Here is a 25,009-nt window from a genome sequence, read left to right as displayed (position 1 = left end):
CCGCAAAGCAGCTGTCTTCAAACCTAATATCAGCTTATTGCAACGTCTCATCCTGAAACTGAAAAGTGAGACGTGAAAATAATCTGTTTGCAAAGAAAAAAAAACATTATAAATCTACCAAGAAGGCAGGAGTAAATCTGCAATTATAGTCACCAAAATCAAACTATTTATATTGAGGTTTCCAGAACGTTTGAGTGACAATATATCAGATCAAGCAGGTGGATTCATTGCTGAATGCACGGTACTAGTCTCATTAATATATGCTTTGCAGTCATTTTCTGGCAGATAATCCAGCTTCCTCTAAATCACACACTAGCTGTCATTTCTGCAGCTCAGCTACTGTCAATGTATGTTTTACGACACATAACAATTTGACCATGTGGAGAATTTCTAATGAAATCCCTAAACATTCCCAAACTGTACTTAAGGAAAAAACATGCACATTTTTTGATTATTTCAAAATGTATCTTCATCTTACCATTGGAGATATAAAAGACATTGAAGATTTAATTAAGCCATGATGTTGAATTTTTATAGCATGTAAAAGATTTTTTTTTTACTATATTTCCCATGAGGCAAACTCGTTTTGTTCTGCTTCTAATTTAACAAAGAAAAATAACAATTCACAGTCAAAGTGAACTTTATTGATCATCCCCACCATATACAAGTAGACAGAGAGACGAAATGGCGAAGCTCAGGGACCACAGTGTAAACATTAACTTATTGCAATAAAAAACAAAACAAGACAATGTGCAAATGGCAATGTGCAAAGGGCTATGTGCAAAAATTATTAGACTTGTACCAAGACAACTATATAAAATACAAACGAATTGCCACTGAAGTTCTATTACTGAAACCAGGAGCACTAAGTGTCATTTTTTTTTCGGTAACACCCACTATGAGTCACCAGAGCACCCAGAAAAGCTTTCGGAAAACTTAGAGGCGTGAAAAGTTTAAAGGGCAGACTGAACAGATCCTTGTGTCACATCTATACCTACCTTCGGGGGAGCATGAAGGTAAGGGGGGGCCGCATTCTCACAAGTTGCTTAATCACGTTTAATTGTCAATTTTTTTCAGAATCTGTAAATCTCTGTTGACAGAACTCGTCACAGATGGACCCTGAAGATTTCTTTGAATTTTTCAACACCTCAGGTTATGGTGAGGAATATGACATTAAAAATGACTTTGTGCTGTTATGCGATAAGAAAGATGTCAACCGTTTTGGTGCAAAACTCCTGCCAGCCTTCTATTACACCATCTTCATGCTGAGCTTACTGGGAAATGGACTGGTCTTGTATATCATCTACAAATATGAGAAACTGAAGACGGTCACCAACATCTTTCTGCTGAACCTGGTCATCTCTGATCTGGTGTTTTCCTTGAGTCTCCCTTTCTGGGCCGTATATCACTCTTCAGAGTGGATCTTTGGCAGGATACTTTGCAAACTGGTGGGCGGCCTTTACTTTGTGGGATTCTACAGCTCCATCCTCTTCTTGACGCTCATGACCTTGGACAGGTACCTGGCGGTGGTTCACGCCATCACCTCTGCCAAGAGCCGGAGGAACGCGTACGCCGTCGTGGCCTCTCTGGTGGTCTGGGGCGTCAGCATTCTAGCTACTGTCAAGGAGTTTGTTCTGTACAATGTGCAGAGGAATGAGCAGAGCGGCATGCTTTGCGAGGAGACCGGCTTTTCGAAACACATTCTCAATACTTGGCAGCTTGTAGGGTACTATCAGCAGTTTGTGCTGTTTTTTCTCTTCCCACTGGCTGTAGTTCTGTACTGTTACACTCGAATAACCATCAGGATTATTCACACACGAATGAGGGAGAAATGCAGAGCAGTGAAGCTGATATTTGTGATTATCGTGGCGTTTTTCATCTGCTGGACACCTTACAATGTCGTCATTATGTTGAGAGCTGAGCAAATCTCGAGCAAGTTTGATTCCTGTACCTCCGAGCTTGACTATGCCCTGTATATCACCCGCAATATCGCCTACCTGTACTGCTGCGTAAACCCTGTCTTCTACACGTTCGTGGGTAAAAAGTTCCGGAACCATTTCCGGAGGCTGCTCGCGAAGCACATTCCCTGTTTAAAGGAATACGTCTCGACAAGTCAGAGTAGTAAAACAACATCTTACAGGAGCCCGCCGACCGTGCACGAATACTAATAGATCTGAAAGGACATAGTAATGCTGAACGGTGTAAACTGAATTATTTTACCTGTAAGATGAGTTATGTGCTATGTAGCTATTTTAAAAAAAATATCAACATATGTGTAATCTCTGGATAATCTTTTTTTCATGAAAACTGTGATTCCAGTGTTGTGGCAGGATTAATTTTCGAATAATTCATGCAGATTATTATAACAACAATGACAAACTGATTTAAAAATGCTTATTTTATGCTTTGATATGAGACATCCCAGAAAACAGACTATGGTACGAAGTTCAATGACGGGAGATGTTGTACTTACTGTGAATGGGATCAAAGGCATAGTCAATTCTCACCAGTGGGGGTTACATACTGGGAGGGGGGTTAAAGCAGTTTGAAATCTGCATAATAATCTGCGCAGACATGGGTCTCACGCTGCCGCTTATGTAGCATAGTACCTGTAAGAGCACCTTTTATTTTCTGCTTTTTCATTATCGAGCGTTTGCTAGTGGGAGGCCTGCCCCCCCCCCCCCTCAGGGGGCCGTAATAGCCATGTGCAGCAGGATGTACATTCAGAATCACACATCAGAGTGTTTCAGACTGTGGTACCTGGGGGGACGAAAGCAAACACGGTGAGAACATGCAGCAGATGTCTTGATCAATGTCATTGTGTTCATCTCAGTTAACCTAAAGTTCAAATGTAACATACATATCAGAAGTACAAAGTATAAATTGTTGCTTTTATTATTTTTTTTTTTATAATTTTTTTATGTATAGAATGTGCTCTGAATTCATTGGTAATAAAGTTGCAGGCTTTGTGTTTGAAAATGTGTGTTGGTTTATAGCTCGTCTGCTGAAACATTGGTCACTACATATCATAAATGTACATGTGCAGTTGGTTATCTGCAAGGTCTTCTCCAGCTGGTCCCCCTACCTTGAGGACTTTGTGGCTGAACAAGGTCATTGGGCCCTGCTCTTGACCACTGGTGGACCTCTCTGCTTAATCTTGGCTCTCAATCGTGTCTGTCTTTCAGCACAAGACTTAGTGCTCACTCTGTCTGCCAGTCTCTGGTGTCTAGGTCCACAGTGCAAGGTGAAACTCAGCCTCATGTCCTGCACCATGTGGAAGAGAAGCAAGACCCCTACACGACCCTGCCAAGCTTAGGAGATCCATGGATGGGCAAAGTAATAGATGTGGATAATTAGATCATATGCACTGTATCAAATAAATGCAATAAACTCTTCATCGCATAAAATTGCAATTCCTAGTACAATATTGCTTTCATCATTTATATTTAATATCTGACTCGATCATAATTTTTACAGCAGTCAGACTTAAACAATAACAACTTAATTATTAACAGCAGGTGTTCTTTTCTAAGATTTCAAGATTTTTAATTTCTGTATTGTGCTCAAAGTGTAGACACTTATAGCTAAGCCAGTAACTTCAGACCATCGCTGCGTTTCAGCATCAGTGCCACCACACCTCTCTGGAAATGGAGCATGTGATTGTGGGTAAAGCAGAAGCAGAACTATGTTAGGCCATAAATCATTGTCAGGAGGGAGAAAATGACAGCGAACATCACCTATTTGAGTGTGGAATGGAAGAAGCAGGGCAACTGGCAACTGGACACAAGATTTCCGTAGCCATATGTTAGACGATGGACAAACGGATGGATGGACAGGCATTAGATAGATAGATAGATAGATAGATAGATAGATAGATAGATAGATAGATAGATAGATAAAAGCGAGCCATAGATAATGCAGTATATAGTAACATCGCAGTTGCATAACTGCAGGATATCTGCATGGATTCTTGTAATCACAATGAAACTAAGAATAACATGAAGAGCTTCTGCTTTTTTATGGGAACCACAAACACGGCGGTTTATCCATGGAAGGAGTTGGCAGAACTGATTTCTCGGATTTAACTAACAAAACATTTATCATTATTTCATAGCTCAGAAGTCCATTAAAGAAAGGTTTGGTACATTAATATATTGCCATAATTATTTTTATACTGTAAAGGTATTTGTTATATAATTAGTACATAAATATAATGAATTAATGAGTGTGAGTAAGTGAAAGAATGACCGGAATGCCAATAAATGGATTTATGACTAAATACATGAACAAAAACATGAACACACTCTGCCTTTCTGAAATGATTTTCACTACTGCTGCTTGGTTGCTGTCTCATGCAAATGCAGTGCGCTGTTATGGTCAGTGCTTTGGGAGAATGCACTTCGGGACAGCCATGCAATGCGCTGTTGTGCGCAGTGCTTTGGAAGAATGTACTTAGGGTCAGCCATGCAGTGCGCTGTTGTGCGCAGTGCTTTGGGAGAATGTACTTAGGGTCAGCCATGCAGTGCGCTGTTAGAATTTTAGAATTAGAATTTAGTGATCAGTGGTCATTGTCAACACACCACAGCACACAGTGCGCAACAACGAAATGTGACCTCTGCATTTGACCCATATGTGACTTTCGTGACATAGCAGAGGGCAGCTAATTCAGCGCCCGGGGAGCAGTGCTTGGGGACAGTACCTTGCTCAGGGTACCTCACTGTTGTGCGCAGTGCTTTGGGAGAATGTACTTAGGGTCAGCCATGCAGTGCACTGTTGTGTGCAGTGCTTTGAGAGAATGTACTTCGGGACAGCCATGCAGTGCGCTGTTGTGCGCAGTGCTTTGGGAGACGCATTGCACCACAGCATCCGAGCACTAGCCTTTCCCACAATGCTAACCCTCCTCTCTGTCGCCATTTGGACACAGTCATAGTTTCCAGTACGTTTTTTTTTTTGCTCTCAAATCTCTTTTATGTAGCTGAAGAGGATAAAAAGTTGGAAGATGGAAGGATGGATGGATTTTGAATGTTTAAGTATTGATATCATTGATATGACAGTTGTGAGTACAGGACCCAAGGTAGACGAGGTTGGGAATGTCGGTTCTCCTCTGTGATGCGTGTCGATGTTGTAAGAGCAGCAACCAAAGGAACTGAAAGCACCATGGGGTCTTCCCATTATGTCAACATTTCGAAGGCATTTTAGACAATTCTAAAGCGTAATGGCCATTGTTTCAGGAAATTTGGATCACTAACACTTCAGAAAACGTTTAATGATCCTGTTATAATATGAATGTAGTGGTGAATATGTGAAACAAAACAGCTGTGGTCACGGTGCCTCAGAAAATGATTCTCCAGTCTGCTTTTCCACCTCATCAGCCCATTGCGATCTGTCAGATTTTACAAATGTGTATATCTGATTGTTCGTTTTTATTTGAGAGTTTAAATGAATGTATAAGGCAGTTTGACAGCCCCTGCTTAGTGAAATGATTACAATGATAATTGTTCTTTTTTTAACAAAAAAAAAAAAGTTTGGTCGTAATTGCAGTTATTTTACTTAAATTAACAATAAACATGAACATTAAAATGTGGGTCTTTGCTCCTTCCTGCCTCTTTTGCTCCTTCCTGCCTCTTTTGCTCCTTACTGCCTCTTTTGCTCCTTCCTGCCTCTTTTGCTCCTTCCTGCCTCGGAAGAGCCTCTTTTCTGAAAGGCTCTCATTTAGCCAGCTTTAGGATTTCAGGGATTGTTACAGATAATAATTCTGCTGTGCCCCCCCCCCCCGCCTTAGTGAGCCCCCCTTTATGGAGCAGCCTCTCTGAAAAGCTTTAAATCCAGGCTAAAGCTCCCAGCTCTATAATAATACGGGGCTAGAACATCTCACAATAAGAAACACTGATGTGTGTGAATTCGGGTCAAAGACGATTTGTTATAATTATGCTAAAAGATTCCGCAGAACGTACAGGTCATGCAGAGCGGTGCTGCCTCATAACACCATTTTACTCGCTGTTAAGGTTCCTTATCTCACCAGCAAATTCTCCATTTCCGTCTCCTTTTATTTCCTTGCTTTCCTAATACAGCGATATGCTCTGAAAACATACAAACCGTTTCATTTCGAAGGATGACGTGATCTACCTGTCTTCATAATACTGCCATCTTTTGGTCTTTTTAGGGAATTTTATGTCACAAAGTAAGCACATCAATTTGACAATGATTTTGATTCACGTGGGATTTTGTTAAGCAGTAAAACATTAAGAAATTTTAAATACTCTGGCAAAAAATTGAGATTAAGTAGAGAACAACCAAAAAAAAAAAAAACATTTAGCATCTGAAATTTGTCATGCTTAGTAAAACTCTAGCATGAAAACGAATTTTGCTAATTTAACTTTTACACTGATGTTCAGTGGGAGAAAATTTAGCATTTATTTAGCAAATTCTTTTATCCAAAGTAACATATACCTGAGAAAGCAGGTCAGCCAGCATCCCTGGAGCAATCAAGGCTTAAGGGCCTCAGTCAATCGCCACCAGGGACCTGCCAATCAGGGCTAAAGGGCTTCGCTCAAGGGCCACCAGGGACCTGCCAATCAGGGCTAAAGGGCTTCGCTCAAGGGCCACCAGGGACCTGCCAATCGGGGCTAAAGGGCCTCACCCAAGGGCCACCAGGGACCTGCCAATCGGGGCTAAAGGGCCTCACCCAAGGGCCACCAGGGACCTGCCAATCGGGGCACCGCACTGCCACTTCCGCACCACACTACCACACTCGCACCGCACTGCCACTCCCGCGCCGCACTGCCACTCCCGCGCCGCACTGCCACTCCCGCACCGCACTGCCACTCCCGCGCCGCACTGCCACTCCCGCACTGCACTGCCACACCCGCAGCCTGCCTTCCAGGCAGGGCGATTTATTGCCAACGTCGTAAAACACAAGCTGTCACGCCTTATGTCTCTCCTGTGCTGTCAGGTCCCTGCTGGAATAATAGCTTAATTAGACACTAACCTTTACTCGTAATTGTTATACAAGGCACCCTCTAAGTCGTTAAGTGACAAATTACAGTGACATCTTTCATGGACAGCTGTGAGCCCTGCACGCTGATTCAGGTTACGGGCTTTTGGGAGACGTGTGGGTAGCATCACTTTATGAATGTGACACCAGCAGAGAGGCACGCAATCCCATGACTGCGTGTGATTAGCAGTAGGAATGAATGCGGGCTTTCAGCTCACACGTGTCTATGCATTCCCTCCGAATGTGTTTCCTTTAAATAGCTGCACAGTTTTCATTTCTATTTACCTCGTATTGGCATTTTATACAAAAATCATATTTCTCAAGTACTGGTACTCAAATTGTTTTTGTACTTCATGAATCTCCAAGTTTTCTTTTTTTCATGGGGGCACAATTAACAAAGAGAAAAAAAAACAAAGGCTTTACAATTTTATATTGTTTTCCCCAAGATATACATTCATTTTGATCCAAAAAATTCAAATATAACAATAAAAGATACTTTGTATTTCTTTGTTACTTGCTGAGGCTACAGTCCCCACTGCTGTTAGAAACCCGGCCCTTTGAGAGCCTGTGGGGAATTATAGGCAATTAACCCCCCAACCTCAGCAACCAACCTGCAGCAAGCGCTCCGTGACATTATCCTGCAAGCAGCGTTAAAACCCGCAGAGCGAGTGTCAGAAGCGTGATGTGAAATGGCTTTCCTTCCCGACGGCTTCGTGCATCTGGCCTTTCACTGTTCTTACATAGATCCTGAAATATCAGAGGATGTAATCAGCCATTGTAGCTGAGCACCAAACATTGTGGACATAAGGTTCATTACTTACTGTGTCTAAGATACACACTTACTGATCCCAGTATTAAGAAGGGCTTATTATTCCGGGCTGTGTGCATTAGAATGAATTAAGCCGCATTATTCCAGTGTCATTTCTAACTGGAGAGCCTTAATATGCTTATTGTAGCAAGTTAAGGCAACATGCTGTGAGATACAAGGGCAAGGGCTAAAAATGCAGCCTTCAGCGCAAGCTCTACTATGACAGATAGAGTTTTCTGGGCACTGTACACCAGCCCCCCCCCCCAAAAAAAAAATATTAATAGTGATGGTTTCTACTAAGGACAACTATTTAAAGGTCAGAACCTGGGCAGGTGATGGTTCCCTGTCAAACCAGCACCTACGCATGACCTAAGTGATGTGGAAAATGTCAGACTTCGAACTAAAAACCATAATGCAGTGAGAATTCCTTATGCGAATGCAGGACTGTAGCAGCATTTTTTTGTATGTGTCTGTGGCTATTTGCACTGGCTTGTGTTCCTTTCCACACTTGTGTTTTCCACCAAGAGATATATTTAGAGGTCTGTACCTATGTAATTACTGAATGGCTGAGTTCATTAGCATTTAATTACATGAGCAATTATAACCCATCACAGAGGAATGTAAATTCTAAGTAAGCAGATTCTCTTTCCAGAGGGATCTTATAATTCTTATACAAGCAATCGTTACTGCCATATGTTAATTAAACAGATGTCTATATATGGATTAAAGAGCCGTTTGTAACAGCAAAGACAGTTGTCTTATGCATAAAATGTACAAGGTCATACTTTGACTGCAAGGCGTCTTCAATCAAAGCTCATGGTGGTTAATCAGAATGTTTCATGGCATGACTGAATTCAAATTGAAATGTTTTATACGAAAACCCAAAGTGCTATCTGCTCTCTGCCTTGTCATAGTTTCTCACAAGGGCTCTCCAGGGAAACTGAGACAGCTAATCTGGTTACAGATGCAGTGTTTTTCCACTGGCACCCAGGAACCAAGCTGTATGAAGAAGAGACACCAGTTACACTGCGGGCCCAGCTCACTTCGGTTTTCCACTGCAGACGGGTCGGCTCGGGAAAATCCTTGTCAGATTTGGAGGGCGACAGTGATGGACTGTGTGCAATTATTATTATTATTAAGATTATTAGTGTTATCATTATTTACTGTTCACACAGTGTACATTATGATTTACTGTGTGCTAATTTACGCTAGCAAGTCTGTGAGAATTGCTGTCTTATATTAGCATCAAATGGTAGTAGAATTAGGATGTGCTTGCGTAAATTTGCATTACGAATTCATTCAATTCAGCTCTTGTATAGTATTTTTTAAGTAGGAGGTGGGACATTTTCAAGTTTCGAGTTGCAAGTTTCGGAATGCATCAATCAATCGCAATGTGTGATACTACTAATAATGAACAATATACCTTTTCATTACTACTGGAAAATCATTGCAATTCTTCTGAAATATATTTGGATATTTCTCTTCTTAGATACCCATGCTGATGTAACAGGTTGCGGCAGCTCACAACCGTCTTCATGGGTGGGTAAGAGAGATTTAGAGAAAATAAACTCATGAGAGGATACTGAAAAGGTCACCTTCGCCACATCACTTTAGGCGGGGGGCCCAGCCCACCCTTCCTTCTCATTTCCCAACCTGTCTTTGAGAGGATACTGAAAAGGTCACCTTCGCCACATCACTTTAGGCAGGGGGCCCAGCCCACCCTTCCTTCTCATTTCCCAAACTGTCTTTGAGAGGATACTGAAAAGGTCACCTTCGCCACATCACTTTAGGCAGGGGGCCCAGTCCACCCTTCCTTCTCATTTCCCAAACTATCTTAGAGAGGATACTGAAAAGGTCACCTTCGCCACATCACTTTAGGCGGGGGGCCCAGTCCACCCTTCCTTCTCATTTCCCAACCTGTCTTTGAGAGGATACTGAAAAGGTCACCTTCGCCACATCACTTTAGGCAGGGGGCCCAGTCCACCCTTCCTTCTCATTTCCCAACCTGTCTTTGAGAGGATACTGAAAAGGTCACCTTTCGCCACATCACTTTAGGTGGGGGGCCCAGTCCACCCTTCCTTCTCATTTCCCAAACTGTCTTTGAGGTTCATTTATTTTCAGCAGCAGTGATTCTTAGTACCACAGGCAGAAAGGCAATGAAGCCATCCGAAGTCATATTCTATATCATTTTTTCCCCGCCCATCCCACAAACAAACCCTAGATGTTTGACGGCCTCGGTAACCTGTATTCCCCAAAGCGATCCCGATGTGTAGCAAGCTTAACGCGTTGCAGTCCACAAAAGTAGACAGAGAAATTACAAAGCCGATTTCAAGATGAACAGTTACATTTCTTGTAATAATTTCTGCTTCTTCTGCAGTATCAACTCACTAAGTAACATGTCAAGTGTGACTCACGGTCCAGCGATAACTCGTATCAGTCTGGGGGGGCGAGCTGGCTGTGCAGGGATTATCCCATTCTGTCTGAGATAGCTCTTCATTAGGGCTGTGGCTTTACCACCCAGCTGCAAATGATGAATAATGGTGCACGACTAATGCAGAGCTCAGCTTTTAACAACACAATAGGCACAAGTGCAGCCCTCAGAATAACAGTGGCTATAATTCGAGCTCCGTGTGGGAACATGGAAGATTCTTTAGGGGGGGCCTGGTTTGTCAATCACTGCTGCCAATAATCACCATCAATCATCATGAGCGAATAAATGCAAAGGTGCAGGGTCACAAGCCAGGCACCTCGGCAGCTTCCAGGCCGACGTGGCCCTTGTCTGGCCGCAGATGACTGTGACAACCTAACTCCTGTTTCCCAGAAGCCACAGTGCCACCGCAATGCTGGTGAGAAGCTGAGAAGCAGACCGAGGGCAGCCCCAGTGCTCTTCATGTGGTCTTCATGTGGTCTTCATGTGGTCTTCATGTGGTGCACACCCCAAGATCACGCTGCTCTATAGCTGCCTGACACCGGGCATCCAGCTGACCGTAGACCCTAAGCAGATTGTTTCACAACTTATTCTCGATCCTCATCAGACTGCTTAATTTGAATGTTTTCTATTATGAAACATTTCTGTGAAATGAAATCAAGATGAAAAATGAAATCAGTAAGAACGGCTCCTGCCAGTGATGCATTATGTTTCTAAATAAGAAACCACTTTGAAACACAAAGGGTCCCCTTCGAACAGCTGCCTAAGAAAGTGAGATGCTCAGATCGATGTGGTTTTTCAAAATGTTTTAATGAAATGGTTGCTGTTCCTGAAACTGTTTTTTGTGTATGACACAGACTGTGATTATATCTTCTTCACGAATAGTTCTGTTCTGTTTCTGAAGCTGTTATTTGGAAACGGCCGACAGATTTCCAAGAGAAGCTTATTGCTTCTCCCGCTCCTATTGTTCATGATTCTTGGCCACAGGCTCCCAAACTGGGGGTCTCCAGATAATTTATTCATAAGCTCATTTAGTAAGTTCTTTACATATGCTGCCTTAAAGTGACATCGTTTTTTTAACTGAAATTGCCAAAAGTGTTCACAACATTGTCACTCCTTTTATTAATCCCTGGGCTGCACATTGGTAATGATATAGCCTCTTCATGACTGTATTTCTCTCACATTTGCCCACTTTAGCATGGTGTGTCCCCCCCCGAATGCAAAACACAACATGCATAGAAAATGCAAAAAACATTCATAAAATACAATCGTCTTTGTGATTTCTCACGGTTTATGCGTTTCTTTATCATTGTGCATTTACTCTGTGCTTTTGCATTTTCTTAATCTGTTGTTTTGAACTTCGGGGCAAACCGCACTTCCTGACCCCAACAAGGAATCAAGCCTGCTAAACACTTGCACCTCATTTCGCAGCTGATTAAATATTTCTATTGACTTGAATGTCCCTCAACATCATTAATAAGTCTTGAAAGCAAGGCTGCATCCAAAACAATCAACTATCTACAGATTTAGTTGTTATGATCACGTCATTTTACCAAAAATGAATAGGTCCTACACAAGCAGGGCCGGATTAATGATCAGGCTTGCTTAGGCTGCAGTCTGGGGGCCCAGAGTGATCAGGGGGGGCCCTACTGGCTGGCTCATTTGTTTTTTTTAATGATTATTTTTTAGAAATGATCCTTTATTGGTCATTTGTTTGTTTGTGAGTTAGTGATTGGCTAAAACTGAATGGGAAGACCATGTATGACAGATGTACAAGATGAGAAAGGTCAGGTCCAGATGATTCTGATCACCCCCCGCTGCTAACGACATAAACACATAATGCGACAATCTGGACCTGATCGCCCCCCGCTGCTAACGACACAAACGCATGATCGAATGCGACAATCTGGACCTGATCGCCCCCCGCTGCCAATGACACAAACGCATGATCGAATGCGACAATCTGGACCTGATCGCCCCCCGCTGCCAACGACACAAACGCATGATCGAATGCGACAATCTGGACCTGATCGCCCCCCGCTGCTAACGACACAAACGCATGATCGAATGCGACAATCTGGACCTGATCGCCCCCCGCTGCTAACGACACAAACGCATGATCGAATGCGACAATCTGGACCTGATCGCCCCCAGCTGCTAACGACACAAACGCATGATGGAATGCGATGAGATGGCCAGACATCAGGGCCACATGGGACTCTGTGTGAGGTCACTGCAGTCACACAGGTGGTGGTCTACCCAAGCGATTCAGGGTATAAGCTCCTAGCTCCTTCCTCCCTTCTCTCTCCATACTTCTCCTCTCCTCTCTCTTGCCCTCCTCTACCATCCCCTCTTATTCCTTCCACTCCCCTCCAATCCCCTCCTTTCTGTCTTCTCCTCTCCCCTTCCATCTATCATTTAGAATCAGAGGAGCTTGTCTGTGCTGAAACACACTTTAATGACATGAGTTCATCAGTATTTTACATTTTACGCTGCCCCTCTTGGAAGTCAATCTACTGAATGCCTCCCCCCCCACCCCCATGCCAATGATAGATGTTATTAGTCTTGGGCAGTGATGCGGAGGCTGTCTGCTACACTATAGTACATGCAGTGCAGTGTGGGAAATAAGGGGGTGTTTTCAGAAGTGAATTGAGAAGTGGTGTATTAGCAATGGTACCATGGGGCGCGTGACCGTCGTCGGGCGATGGGGAGTAGGGACCGTCGTCGGACGATGGGGAGTAGGGACCGTCGTCGGGTGATGGGGAGTAGGGACCGTCGTCGGGCGATGGGGAGTAGGGACCGTCGTCGGGCGATGGGGAGTAGGGACCGTCGTCGGGCGATGGGGAGTAGGGAATGTCTTTAGGGGAAGTCGAGGCGATAAGGCACCAGGTTACAGGCAGTCATTAACGCCATCGTCACGGCGGCGGCGTCCCAAACGGCTAGTCATGCTCCTCACTTTGACCTGCATGAGCGTGATTCACACTGCGGTAGGATGACCACCTAATCCATGTCGGGGGGGGGGGGGGGGGGGGGGCATTATGAGCTACTTCAGGTTTTACAACCTACTTTAAAGCTGAAAGGCTCCTGTGCTCAGCTAAATAGTTCGGTTCATCTTATGCTTTAACTGGTTAGTTTCCTTGTTAAAAAGTCTCATCCAGCTGTTTCACATTAACATTAGTGACACATGAATGATTATAGGAGACTGACCAATCAGCACACAGCAAGGACTCACTGCTTAAGTGAAATGCAGGGGCTGGTTGCACAAAACACCTTATATTAATATTTTCCTTAAAGTCCGAGATAAGGTTTCCTTAAAATAAAGTTGGTTGCTCGAAACACCCTTAAGTCTTCTTCTTAAGGTTTCCCTAAAATGTTCACTGAAGTATGTAAGTTTTTTCCCTTATCTTGGTCTTATACTTATGGAATCCCTTAAAAGCTTGACACATAAAGACCTTAAGAACTAAAGTAAGGAAAAACCTTAAGGTGCCTCTGACTGTATCTTAACTACAACATGGCTAAATTTATGATGATAAATGAAGGAAACTAACGCTTCCTTAGAACAGGGTCCTGCAACTCGGAGTACCCAGTGAATACGATTAATGATGATCAACTGATTTATCTGACCGACAGTCAGTTTATGATTTTATTTATATGGCCTGCGATGTTTATAATTCATTATTAAATCTGGCTAGCAAACCTTTCGGTTTCATAAAACAAAAAAACGATGGTAAGTTTTACTCTGGGCACCAGAAATATTACACAGAAGTACTTCAGTTATGGAATAAATTTTTCGATGCAGAAATATGGAGACACACATGCAAAAACGCATTTACTGTAACTAAGATACAACTATAATATTATCTGCTCAATTTTTCCTCCACTACTTCTCTTTTCCCAGCACTTCCGCTTATCTCCCAAGTAAGGGGCTTTTCTGCCACCCTGGTCAGGTGATCAGTGTCAGCTGGATTTCCCCCTCAGCCTTGTGGGGCATGAATGTAGCATGACATTAACATGTCTGAGTGAAAGGCTCAATTAAAAACATCGAAGTAAGTAAGTAATTAAATTTCAGCCATGGATGCTTAAAGGCAATGTGACCAATTCATCCATCATCCAGTGTTGTTGGGAGTTTATTCCAGGGAAGGCGCAGTGAAGGGGCTCCCCCAGTGCAGGATGCCCACCCTTAACAGATCACACACCAGCAGCATTACCCAATACTGAACATAGGGGGCACTTCTGGCTTAGGGCTCCAATTTGGGATTAAAGAGTGGATGGAAACGGGGGCAATGAGGCAGCAAAGAGGCGACAGGAGCTGGAACAAGTCCTGATGGGCTGTCTCTGCGCTTCTGTATGACAGGGTATCCCTCATCTGCATGACACGACAGCAATGCAACCAGGCCCAGCGTGCAACACGACAGCAATGCAACCAGGCCCGGCGTGCAACACGACAGCAATGCAACCAGGCCCGGCGTGCAACACGACAGCAATGCAACCAGGCCCGGCGTGCAACACGACAGCAATGCAAACAGGCCCAGCGTGCAACACGACAGCAATGCAACCAGGCCCGGCGTGCAACACGACAGCAATGCAAACAGGCCCGGCGTGCAACACGACAGCAATGCAAACAGGCCCGGCGTGCAACACGACAGCAATGCAAACAGGCCTGGCATGCAACACGACAGTAATGCAACCAGGCCCGGCGTGCAACACGACAGCAATGCAAACAGGCCCGGCGTGCAACACGACAGCAATGCAAACAGGCCCGGCGTGCAACACGACAGCAATGCAAACAGGCCCGGCGTGCAACATGACAGCAATGCAACCAGGCCCAGCGTGCAACACGACAGCAATGCAAACAGGCCCGGCGTGCAACACGACAGCAATGCAAACAGACCCAGCGTGCAACATGACAGCAATGCAACCAGGCCCAGCGTGCAACACGACAGCAATGCAACCAGGCCTGGCATGCAACACGACAGCAATGCAACCAGGCCCAGCGTGCAACACGACAGCAATGCAACCAGGCCCAGCGTGCAACACGACAGCAATGCAAACAGGCCCGGCGTGCAACACGACAGCAATGCAAACAGACCCAGCGTGCAACATGACAGCAATGCAACCAGGCCTGGCATGCAACACTACAGAAATACAACTAGGCCTGGCATCCTGTCTGTCCAGTACCTGCACCTCTTTACAGAATACCAGTATAATGCCAGTATAATACCAGCAGCATCTGATACTGATTCATATTTTGCCCAGACACACATGCGTAGATGTATTTCAGAGATGGTTCTGCATTTTTATTACAATCATTATGCTTATTACTCCACCGGCTAGTGACTGAGCCTGTAAGAATGACATAATCATTCCCTTGGAAATCTATTACAGTTTATATATCCCAGTTAAAGCGCTTTACAGAGATGGATATTGCCTCTAGGCTTTCTCTATAATGGACTATTAGTCTTTCTCTCTGTTAATCCCACTGCTACCATAGGACAAAATTAAGAACATAAGCAGTGATTTGGAGAGAAGAATGTAATTTATACAAATGACAAAGTCAAACAAAGGATGCCCCCTTTATTTGAGGAGATCTGCAGATGACGGCTGTTTATCATGCATCGTACATATTTGAGTGGCTGGCTATCAGGGAGCAGCCTGGCATTGCACAGGCCATGACATCGTTATAGCACTTTGAAACTCTGTGAGAGTTTCATATTAGCTCTGAATGCATTGTGATTAATTTATGCACAGTGGCACTGATTGTTTCTTGCCTACTTATGTGATGGGCGATACGCTGTGACTCAGTGGGTTGTTGAATTCACAGTTAATTAAACGCATATGTTACCTAACCTTAGTAATTTGACAAAATTTCTACCTCTTGTCATCTGCTGAGCGAAAAAAAAAAAAATAGCTTTTGAAATATCAAAAATAACATTTCGTGACACCAAACCGCTTTCTTGACTCATCTTGAAATGAATTTGCTCTGTCAGCACCTAACAGTTGCTGTATAGCCCGTCTTTGTACGTTACTTCCTTAAAATTTCACGAAGAAAGATCGCGTTTAATGGACAGTAATTACTGTGGGAACTCAGAATGCTGCCATATCGGGGCACATTTCATCCAGGCTGTAAAACAACCTGTGATTATTTAACTAAATGAACAATTTCTCTACTGAGGCATTTACTTAGATGGAGGGTAAATGTGATTTTCAGGAACAATAATTTACATGCTGGGAGTAAATATCAGTTTGAAGGGTTTGGGCTGTTTTTTTCACCATGACTCAGGTTTTAATCACCCACACCCTGTGATCTGGGGGAAAATGGGTGCTGATTGCCAATAGAATGAAATCCCAAAGACCCATCATCCCTGTTTCCTTCTAAGGGTTAGAGTAGTAACATTTACTGGGAGTCTGTCCAGGGTGCCCCCCTCCCACACACACCCCTGTGACTGGAGTAAATGTCGTAATAAATAATTAAAAGGCATGAATTAAGTTGCAGTGGCATACAGCATAACTGCAGCAGACTGGGCTTCATTCCCACCAGTTTGTCCTGGTCATGAAGCCTTGGTCTCTCTGGAGATGTTTCCCAGGAGAAACACTTCCTTGCTGCACTGGTGACTGTGTACATAAAGAGCTTCCTGATCATCCGCACGTCTGAAGTCACACTGCCCTTCTCTGAGCCTGCAAAGGCTCACTGCTGTCCCGGACTGGGCCCCCGGACGCCCTGATTCACAGGTGAGCACTACACATATTTTATCTGGCTATGTGAAGCGTGTACTCTAAGGCAGCCACAGTCATCCCTTTGAGTTACTGCTCTGAGACACTTCAGTGGACCATAATCTCACGAGCGGCTACAAGGCGTGTCACGCCCCGGAAAGTGTTGAGCGCAGTGCCTCGTAATGCCTTGCAGTGCCTGGAGTACTTTGCAGTGCACTGTACAGAACCCCCGCAGTGTTGTGCAGTGTCCCACAGTGTCATGCAGTGCCACACAGTGTCTCGCTTCCACATTCCCAAAAATAAAGTAGCGTCCCTTTAATAGACAGCAGCTATCTTTCCTCTTCATATATCCAATGATCTGCTTCGATGTAGCATGCAGGGGAGAAGTGAAGGAAATACTCAACATAGCACTATACAAAGGCATTGTCCCTCAGAAAGAGTACAAACATTCAGAGAGTCTAATGCTTGAAAATGCACTTGCTATTAGCGTGCAGATCTGTGTCAGAACTTACCATGAGCTTAAACAGGTGATTTTCCATCTGTCTCTCCCCCAGAAGCATTTATGCAGTGCAGGTGGGCTAAAGACTACTGCAAGCAGCATAGGGCAGAGGGCGACCTGGACGATGTCACTCCACTACAGAGTGTGATTTGCAGACATCCATTCATCCAGCTGCTTGTTTGCTACCCAGAAGAGGACACTGAAAGAGCGTGGGGCCCCTCAAGCGGGGGGGAAAGCATGAAATCCACATGCGAGGATCAAACCTGCAACGCTGCAGGTGTGGGGCCCCTCAAACGGGGGAGAATGCGCAGAATCCACATGCGAGGATCAAACCCGCAACGCTGCAGGCGTGAGCTGGCCGCAGAAACTGCGGAGCGGCTGCTTTCCCGCCACACTTCCCATTTTATTCTTCATAGGCCGTATTCCTTTGGCCCATTTAATTTCCTAATTTCTCATTTCCCGTTTACACTTAGAGACATGGCAGGAAAGGAAACCAAGGTCTTTAAATCTGGGCTTCTCACTTAATCTCCATCTTTAATCAAATGCCATCGATCCACCAAGGTGTCAGAACTGATTTATGTGACACCTGCGGCAGTAAGCGCTTGCATGGCCTATGTGGGCCTTTTCGAGCGCTGAGTGAAAAGCAGCAGGCAGCGAGAGAGACCTGTCTGTGACCACGGGGGCTGGAAGAGCAGCTTCACGTCTCTCCATCTGCTGGACAAGGACATTTTACTGCAGCCTCTAGTGGCCTTGGACGCAATGAACTCCCACTTCCTGCTTTCAATGCTTATTGTCCTTTAGCTTTTTTTGTGTATTTTTCCACCCTTGCTGACAGAATCTGGATGAGATCAGATCACCCAGCGTCTCCTTGCTCACGGGCCCATTGGCGATATGGAAACTGCTGACCACAAGATATGACCTTCTGGACTCGAGCACAGATGGTGTGTAACAGGCCATGGGCAACATATCAGGAACAAGAATAAGTGGAAAAAATAAAGAGGATAAAGCTAAACTTCGTCAAAGAAAGGATCAGATATCCCTGGAGTAATAGGCACAGCATAGGCACTGCATAGACACTGCATAGGCACTGCATAGGCACAGCATCGCAACGCTTAGACCTAAATACCTAAATTTGGACCTTGTGCAAATAAGTAAAATAGATAGATAGATAGATAGATAGATAGATATTGGGGGAAATGGCTATGAATTTAAAGAGCCATCATTAATCGTTTATGATGTTAAGGGGAAACGTGACTGAGCAGTGCTCTCCCAGCCACGCACTGCACATTTCCGCCAGTGCTCTCCCAGCCACGCACTGCACATTTCCGCCAGTGCTCTCCCAGCCGCGCACTGCACATTTCCGCCAGTGCTCTCCCAGCCGCGCACTGCACATTTCCGCCTGCGGGGGCGTAGCAGGCACACGCTCTGCCCTCATACTGTATTCTCTGCATGATATTTTAATGAGGTTACTAATCTCCAGCAGCAGGAATGGGAGGGAGCAAAGGCCAGGGCTCAGCGATTGGTGCTCTCAAAGAGAAACGCTGATGGGGTCACGCCTCTCGCTGCTCGTCAGAGCCCAGCGGCGCCCCCCAAGGGCTGCGTGTTGTGTGGCGGGGGCCCAAGGGGCCTGCCTAGAAACTCTGCCTACCAATGGCTCTCATTTCACGTCAGATTTTAGGCTTTTATTTGCATGAAAATTATTCACGTTTGCTCACAAATGCTGGATAGTTTAAGCAGGCATAGCTATTGCTGTGTATGTTCTCCCTGCATTTGCATGGGTTTCCTCTTGGTCCTCCTGTTTCCTCCTGGTCCCTCTGTTTACTACTGGTCTGTTTACTACTTCTGTTTCCTTCTCATCCTCCTGATTCCCCTGGTTCTTCTGTTTCCTCCTGATCCTTCTGTTTCCTCCTGGTCCTCCAGTTTCCTCCTGAACCTTCTGATTTCCCCTGATCCTCCTGATTGCTCCTGGTCCTCCTGTTTCCTCCTGATTCTCCTGTCCTGTGTGTCCATTCGCTGGCACTGCCTACTGCCTGAGATAGACTCCAGTGTCACCCCGTTCTTTATAAGGGGTTATGAACAAAATGTATGGATGGGTGGGTGGGTGGATGGATGGATTGCTGAATGTCTTTTACTGTCACCAGCTCCTGCAATTGGGTGGTATGTAGCTCAGTGGGTTGGGGTTTGATGCCCAAGTCTGTATGGAGTTGAATGCTGCGGCCAGTGGAAAAATTATATCCTCCAGCAAGGGCCTAGAACCCAACTGCTCCTGGGTCACTGGATGCTGGCTGATCTGGATCTCTGAGCATGAGCCTTCCTCCTTCGTAAGTCACTTTGGACAAATAAATGTAATAAAAAATAAATGAAACAATGCAACAAATAAATAAATGATTAATGCAGGTCGAAACAGCCCTTACCTAACATCTAGATAGACTTTTCCTCAATGTATTTCTGTTCAAAAGACTCACAACACAAAGCCCAGGCCAACTCTGCAAAGTCGAATTAAGAGGCCTTTTACATCCAGTCAAATCCAGCACTGGAATAATGAAGTAGCCAATGAAGCAGACAGATGAAATCGATGTGAAATATGGCTAAACTCCTAATAATGCTTTAGCCCAGTTTGTTTGGTAGAAATGCATGCTTCTCAGTTTTTCAAATGGAGGTCCAAGACTCATAGAATTTTGCCAAGGAAAGTTTGACCCCATTACAAACTGGGCCCCAAATGTGAAGCTCACTCGACTTTTAGGTGAAATTAACGTTTGCATATTGGATTCACCTACAAGCCGCTTCTCTCACACGCCCACACTATGCTGCTTGTCTCTGCTGCAGTGATTCATGTCCAAGGCTACGATTGGCCCTGCTGAGGGTGTAGCTGTACCTGGTCCAATGGGCTGCGTTTACCAGACAGGCACACGGAGAGATGTGCAAGGCCGTCCGGCTGGTTTTGGCTCACGGGCCACTGGGGTGTGTGCCCCGCCCCCTTCCATGGAGCCGGCTGACAGGAAGCCCCGCCCCTTATTGCACGATGTCACTTCCCTTAGTGGGGATTGGATCATTAGATCATGGCAGCCCCAGGAGGCTGGCCACTCTCTCACAATTCCCCTTTTCACATTGGAACAAAAATAGCCATGTGGATAAACAGCCCCGGGAAAGATAAATTATTCACACAATTCGAAGTCAAGGTATTTTAACAATGTCCCCCCCGTCAGCGTGCCCCTCAGACAAACTAAGCTATCACGGGCCCCCAGCTTGCCCTGAGGGGCACGTGCCTCTGTGACACGGCCATAGCACACAAACATGCCAACCCGAGCAGGAAATCGGCCCCCCAGTGCACTCGCAATATGACAGGAAGCAGGAAGTGCGATTGGCCAATACTCTGTGAAGTCACAGTTCCTAGGTTGACACTTCCTCATCAGTCTCTTACGGTCTTAACAGCTGCCCAAAGTCATTTTCACACTAGTCTAGGAATAAAGGCACTACTCATATAATATGGATAATATGGATAATATCAGAGCCTGTGATTGTGTGGTGTCCTCACAATGTCTCCATTGTGCAGTGGAAAATGAGCTGTCTTCACAAAGGCGTGTCGCCGCAATCGCTTACGTCTCCTGAAATGCATCATCACCACGTCATTTGTCAGATTAAGGAACTAAGGACGATTTCTTGCTGTAGTAAGGAACATTTGGGGTCTAAAATCTTCCAAATAGCTCAGGAGTCAGAGAGGAATGACAAGCTTTCCTGCTTGCTTCCTCATGCGGTCAGAATTGTGAAACTCGAGAACAGTCATCGTGCGGCAGTCGTCTTACCTTAAGGTGCTGCCAGCCCTTCTCATCTTCCCTGATAATTAGCTGTTTCAGGTCCTGCCTGACGCACAAGCCTCCGGACAAAGTGCCTCACTGCAGTGACACTGTGGGGAGCTGTCCATGCCCCCGGGCAGAATCTGCTCTGTGCACGTTTGGAATAGCTGGCTTTCAACCTGCAAACACTCAGCATGGGCCACGATAAAGAGAAGAAAAGTTGCAAATTCTAATTTTCTTTTTTTTACTTTTTGCATTGTGTTGACGTGGCAACTCAGCTATGAAAACACAAGACAGCAGTAACGTTTTAGCACAATCTGTACCCACATGCTCAGCATTCCTGACTAGGTACTTTATCAAAAAAACATTATTTATGTTGCAAACCAGATGAAACATCTGAACAAAACAGTGTTAGGTTATTACAGACATGCAGATATTCATAATTCAACGTTATTTAATAGACATTTACTGAGAATAGACTGTTGTTAATGATTCCTGTGAATACTGATTATGTGACCACATATGATTCTGTTAAAAAATGACATGAAAAGTCTCCTTTCTCAGCTTCTGTAACGGTAGTCCAGTGAGTGGGGGGGGGGGGCGGTGGTGTCGATGTGTTTTGGGGGTGTTTAATAAGAGGAAAACCTGAAAATGGTCACATTTATTCTATGGTAATGCAGAAATGCACAGCTTTCACTTGATTTTCTGGAAAAGCACATAAATATATAATGATGCATATGTGGGATTTTTTTTTTTTTTACCTAAAAAGAATATTTAGCTGCCTAAGATCAAAGTGTGATCATGTGATCACACCCCTATAAGATGTGACTAAAATTCATAATCTACCCTTGTTCTATAAGTACTGGTTGCTTTTTTTGAATGGTTTTGGTGTTCCAATGTCCTATCATGTTCAGAATTCTAAGTATATTTTTATTTTGAACCTTTTATTAATTCAACAGGTGCTTTTATCAAAAGCACCGTGCAAATGAGAAAGCAATAACAGACAGGCAGCCAGGGGATTCGAGCCAGTGACCTTCTGACCCCAGGCAAGGTGTGCTAAGGCACTGAGCCACAACACCCCCAGGAAGGGGTGAAGCTATCTTCACATGTTAGTTGAGGTGGAGATAGCCACTGGTCATTGTCAGAGCCCCCCCCCCCGAGGGTGATGCACAATAAGCCCCGCCTACCTGCTCAGTGGAGAAGCACATACTTACCATGACTGCTAATGTCTTCTTTACGCTCGAAGCCTCCATCTAAAGCACTCAAAAAACTACATGTTGCTCCACGAGTCTAATTTGTACCCATTTATGGTCACTCCTACCTGGAAGATGTTTTGTTCACATCAATTATGTTTTAAGCAAAGTAAAATTCAGAACAGTACAGCAACTCTGAAGTCTGAATAAATGGTATTTAACTGCACTTTAATTACTTTAATTTGTTGCATCTTACAGCACGTACTGATTGGAGGTCAGTTTGAGATCCACTTCCTGTGCTGGGGTTTAACCACAAAACTTTTTCATGTCATGCTGAGCTGCTTTCTTAGCCGTCCCTCCTTGATTTCAGACTCGGTGAACTTCAGTGGTGTGTTTTTATGAAAAGCAAAGTTCACCCGGTTCACCTAATGCAAGCATCTGAAAATCTCTTTGTATTTCTTTTGTGATGTGGTAACTATTTTTTGTTCAGTACGAGGCCTAGACTCAAAAACAAGCCTTTCCATGTAGCCAGATTCCACCAAGCATCTATTGATGTTATTTAGTTGCTGTTAAGGAAGGGCAGACAGGAAAGATGGACAATCCACTCTGGGTCTTACCAGAACAGGGGTTTGTCAGTCAGATCGGACAAGTAAAGAAAAGGAAAGAGGCCATGGGGGGTTTAAACATGGGCAGGAATAAATCAAGGAGTAACACAGGAACAAAAGCAGCAACACAGAAATTAAATGGGAGCAAACTCAGGAACATCCACAAGGACCAACTGGCCGGCACTTAAATACATGACGAGGATCAGCAAGAAGCACGTGTAGGCAGTGAGAAGCACTAGGAACACAAGCACGGCTGAGGGCAATCAACAGACAAAGGGTCAAACACCAGGGGAGAATAGATAACAAGGGTAACTAAACATTACTACAAACAGGGGGCAACTGGCAGCAAAAACAAGGAACCACATGGGAGTAAATAACAGAAAAATAAACCAAAACGAGAAACGCTGAGTATTAAACTTGTTGAACCAGTGACAAAAACGGAGCCTGGATGACACAGCTGACCGCTCAGTCTATTAAGCCACATGGTGGCCAAGTGAGCAGGAGAACAGGGTAGGAGCTAGGGACACAGGATGGCCAGTGACACCTGCTGGCCAAAGAGGGAACAGCTATAGGACAGGGACCGATGCTGCCATTTGAATGGAGTCTAAGCATTAACTACCAATACTGCTATCACTAAGGTCAGAGAGACGTCATTGCTGGTATCTCCCTGGCAAGATGGATGTACTTTCCTCAGCCTGTAATTAATAGTGCAATTCAACTGATTTTCATGGAAAATTAGAAAGCATGAGAACTGGTAATGTCCCACCCCATAGATAATACTGTGACAGACTTCTATTTTGTGATGTCTCTTCGGCTCGACCAAGAGTATGTTGATAAAAGCTAAATTAAGTGTACGTTAACTTAAACACATTCACTGAGATCCCCTGCATGAGGGGATGGTTTGGGGGAATCTCATCTTTGTGTCAGGAAAACAGTCCTATTTCATTCGAAAAGCTAATTGAAGAATTAGGGGAAGATTAAGAGAGCAAGATTAAAATGTCAGTCAGATTTAGACGCATTTGCTCCTTCGTCTGAGCACTTCATTACGCCACATATTAGGACAGCAAATGATGCAATAAGAAAACTTCATTGCAAACATACTATCATGCAAATATGAATCCAATAATTACATCTGTTGGATACACACCAATTAGTAATTCATTGTAATACATGTAATATATACTTGCATAGCAGATTTATTTATTCAAATAGGGGCCTAATATGTTTAAGTGATACCTGTTATGCAGGGATATCTCTTAGAAGTGTGCAGATGATGATCACGTGACGTGAATCACAATAACTTGGGCATTTTATAGAGCAGTAACACTGCCCAAGTAATGTCAAGTAAAGTGAAATCTTTGCGGTAAACTCTCTCGCTGCCCCTTGTACTCCGCAGGGCTCGTGATGATTCTCGCGTTTCTGCTCTTCTCGCCACAGAGTGGCTTCCAGGTTGATGTTGTAGCCTCTCCAATCAGTGTCACAGCTTGACTGTAATCCACCATTTAGCCTGATTTGTTGTAGGGTTCGAGGGCCATTATCACAGTCCAATTTTATGATAAAAAAAATAAAGTTAAATTATTTCGAACCTTGACTTTCTTATCTGACACCATTAACAACTCGGAAGTTAAAAAAGAGTTTGCAGTCTGTTCCTATGTCACTTTGCAGTCTGTTCCTATGTCACTTTGCAGTCTGTTCCTATGTCACTTTGCAGTCTGTTCCTATGTCACTTTGTCTAAGTAAAGGGTTCTGAAATGTTAGCTACATTTCTAGATCATATGATAAATGTACGTATTACACTATTTGGGTGCAGAGTAGAGATCTATATTACAGACCGTCAGTCAGATGTATGCCAGGATAACTGCACTGGTTGGGTTTGGTAACGATCACCAGCTGGTGTAGATCTCTGCTCTTATGAATAGGTGCCACTTGGACTCAACTATTTCACATCCCTTAAGATCAACCTCTAATCCTGTTAAC

The 25,009-nt window shown here is 44.3% G+C and overlaps 1 protein-coding gene across 1 annotated transcript; it reads left to right on the top strand.

Moving 5' to 3' along the window:
- Positions 1-900: 900 nt before the first annotated feature.
- Positions 901-2,979, top strand: ccr12a (chemokine (C-C motif) receptor 12a). The gene is made up of 2 exons (XM_023792839.2): positions 901-1,016; positions 1,101-2,979. The coding sequence occupies exons 1-2, from the start codon at positions 1,011-1,013 to the stop codon at positions 2,166-2,168; spliced, it is 1,074 nt and encodes a 357-aa protein (XP_023648607.2). The 5' UTR covers positions 901-1,010; the 3' UTR covers positions 2,169-2,979.
- The last annotated feature ends 22,030 nt before the right edge of the window (positions 2,980-25,009 follow it).

Source organism: Paramormyrops kingsleyae, chromosome 4 (assembly GCF_048594095.1).
Source record: "Paramormyrops kingsleyae isolate MSU_618 chromosome 4, PKINGS_0.4, whole genome shotgun sequence".
Lineage (NCBI taxonomy): Eukaryota > Metazoa > Chordata > Actinopteri > Osteoglossiformes > Mormyridae > Paramormyrops > Paramormyrops kingsleyae.
The sequence above is the reverse complement of the archived record's forward strand: the minus strand, read 5'-3'. Positions and strand labels throughout refer to the sequence as shown.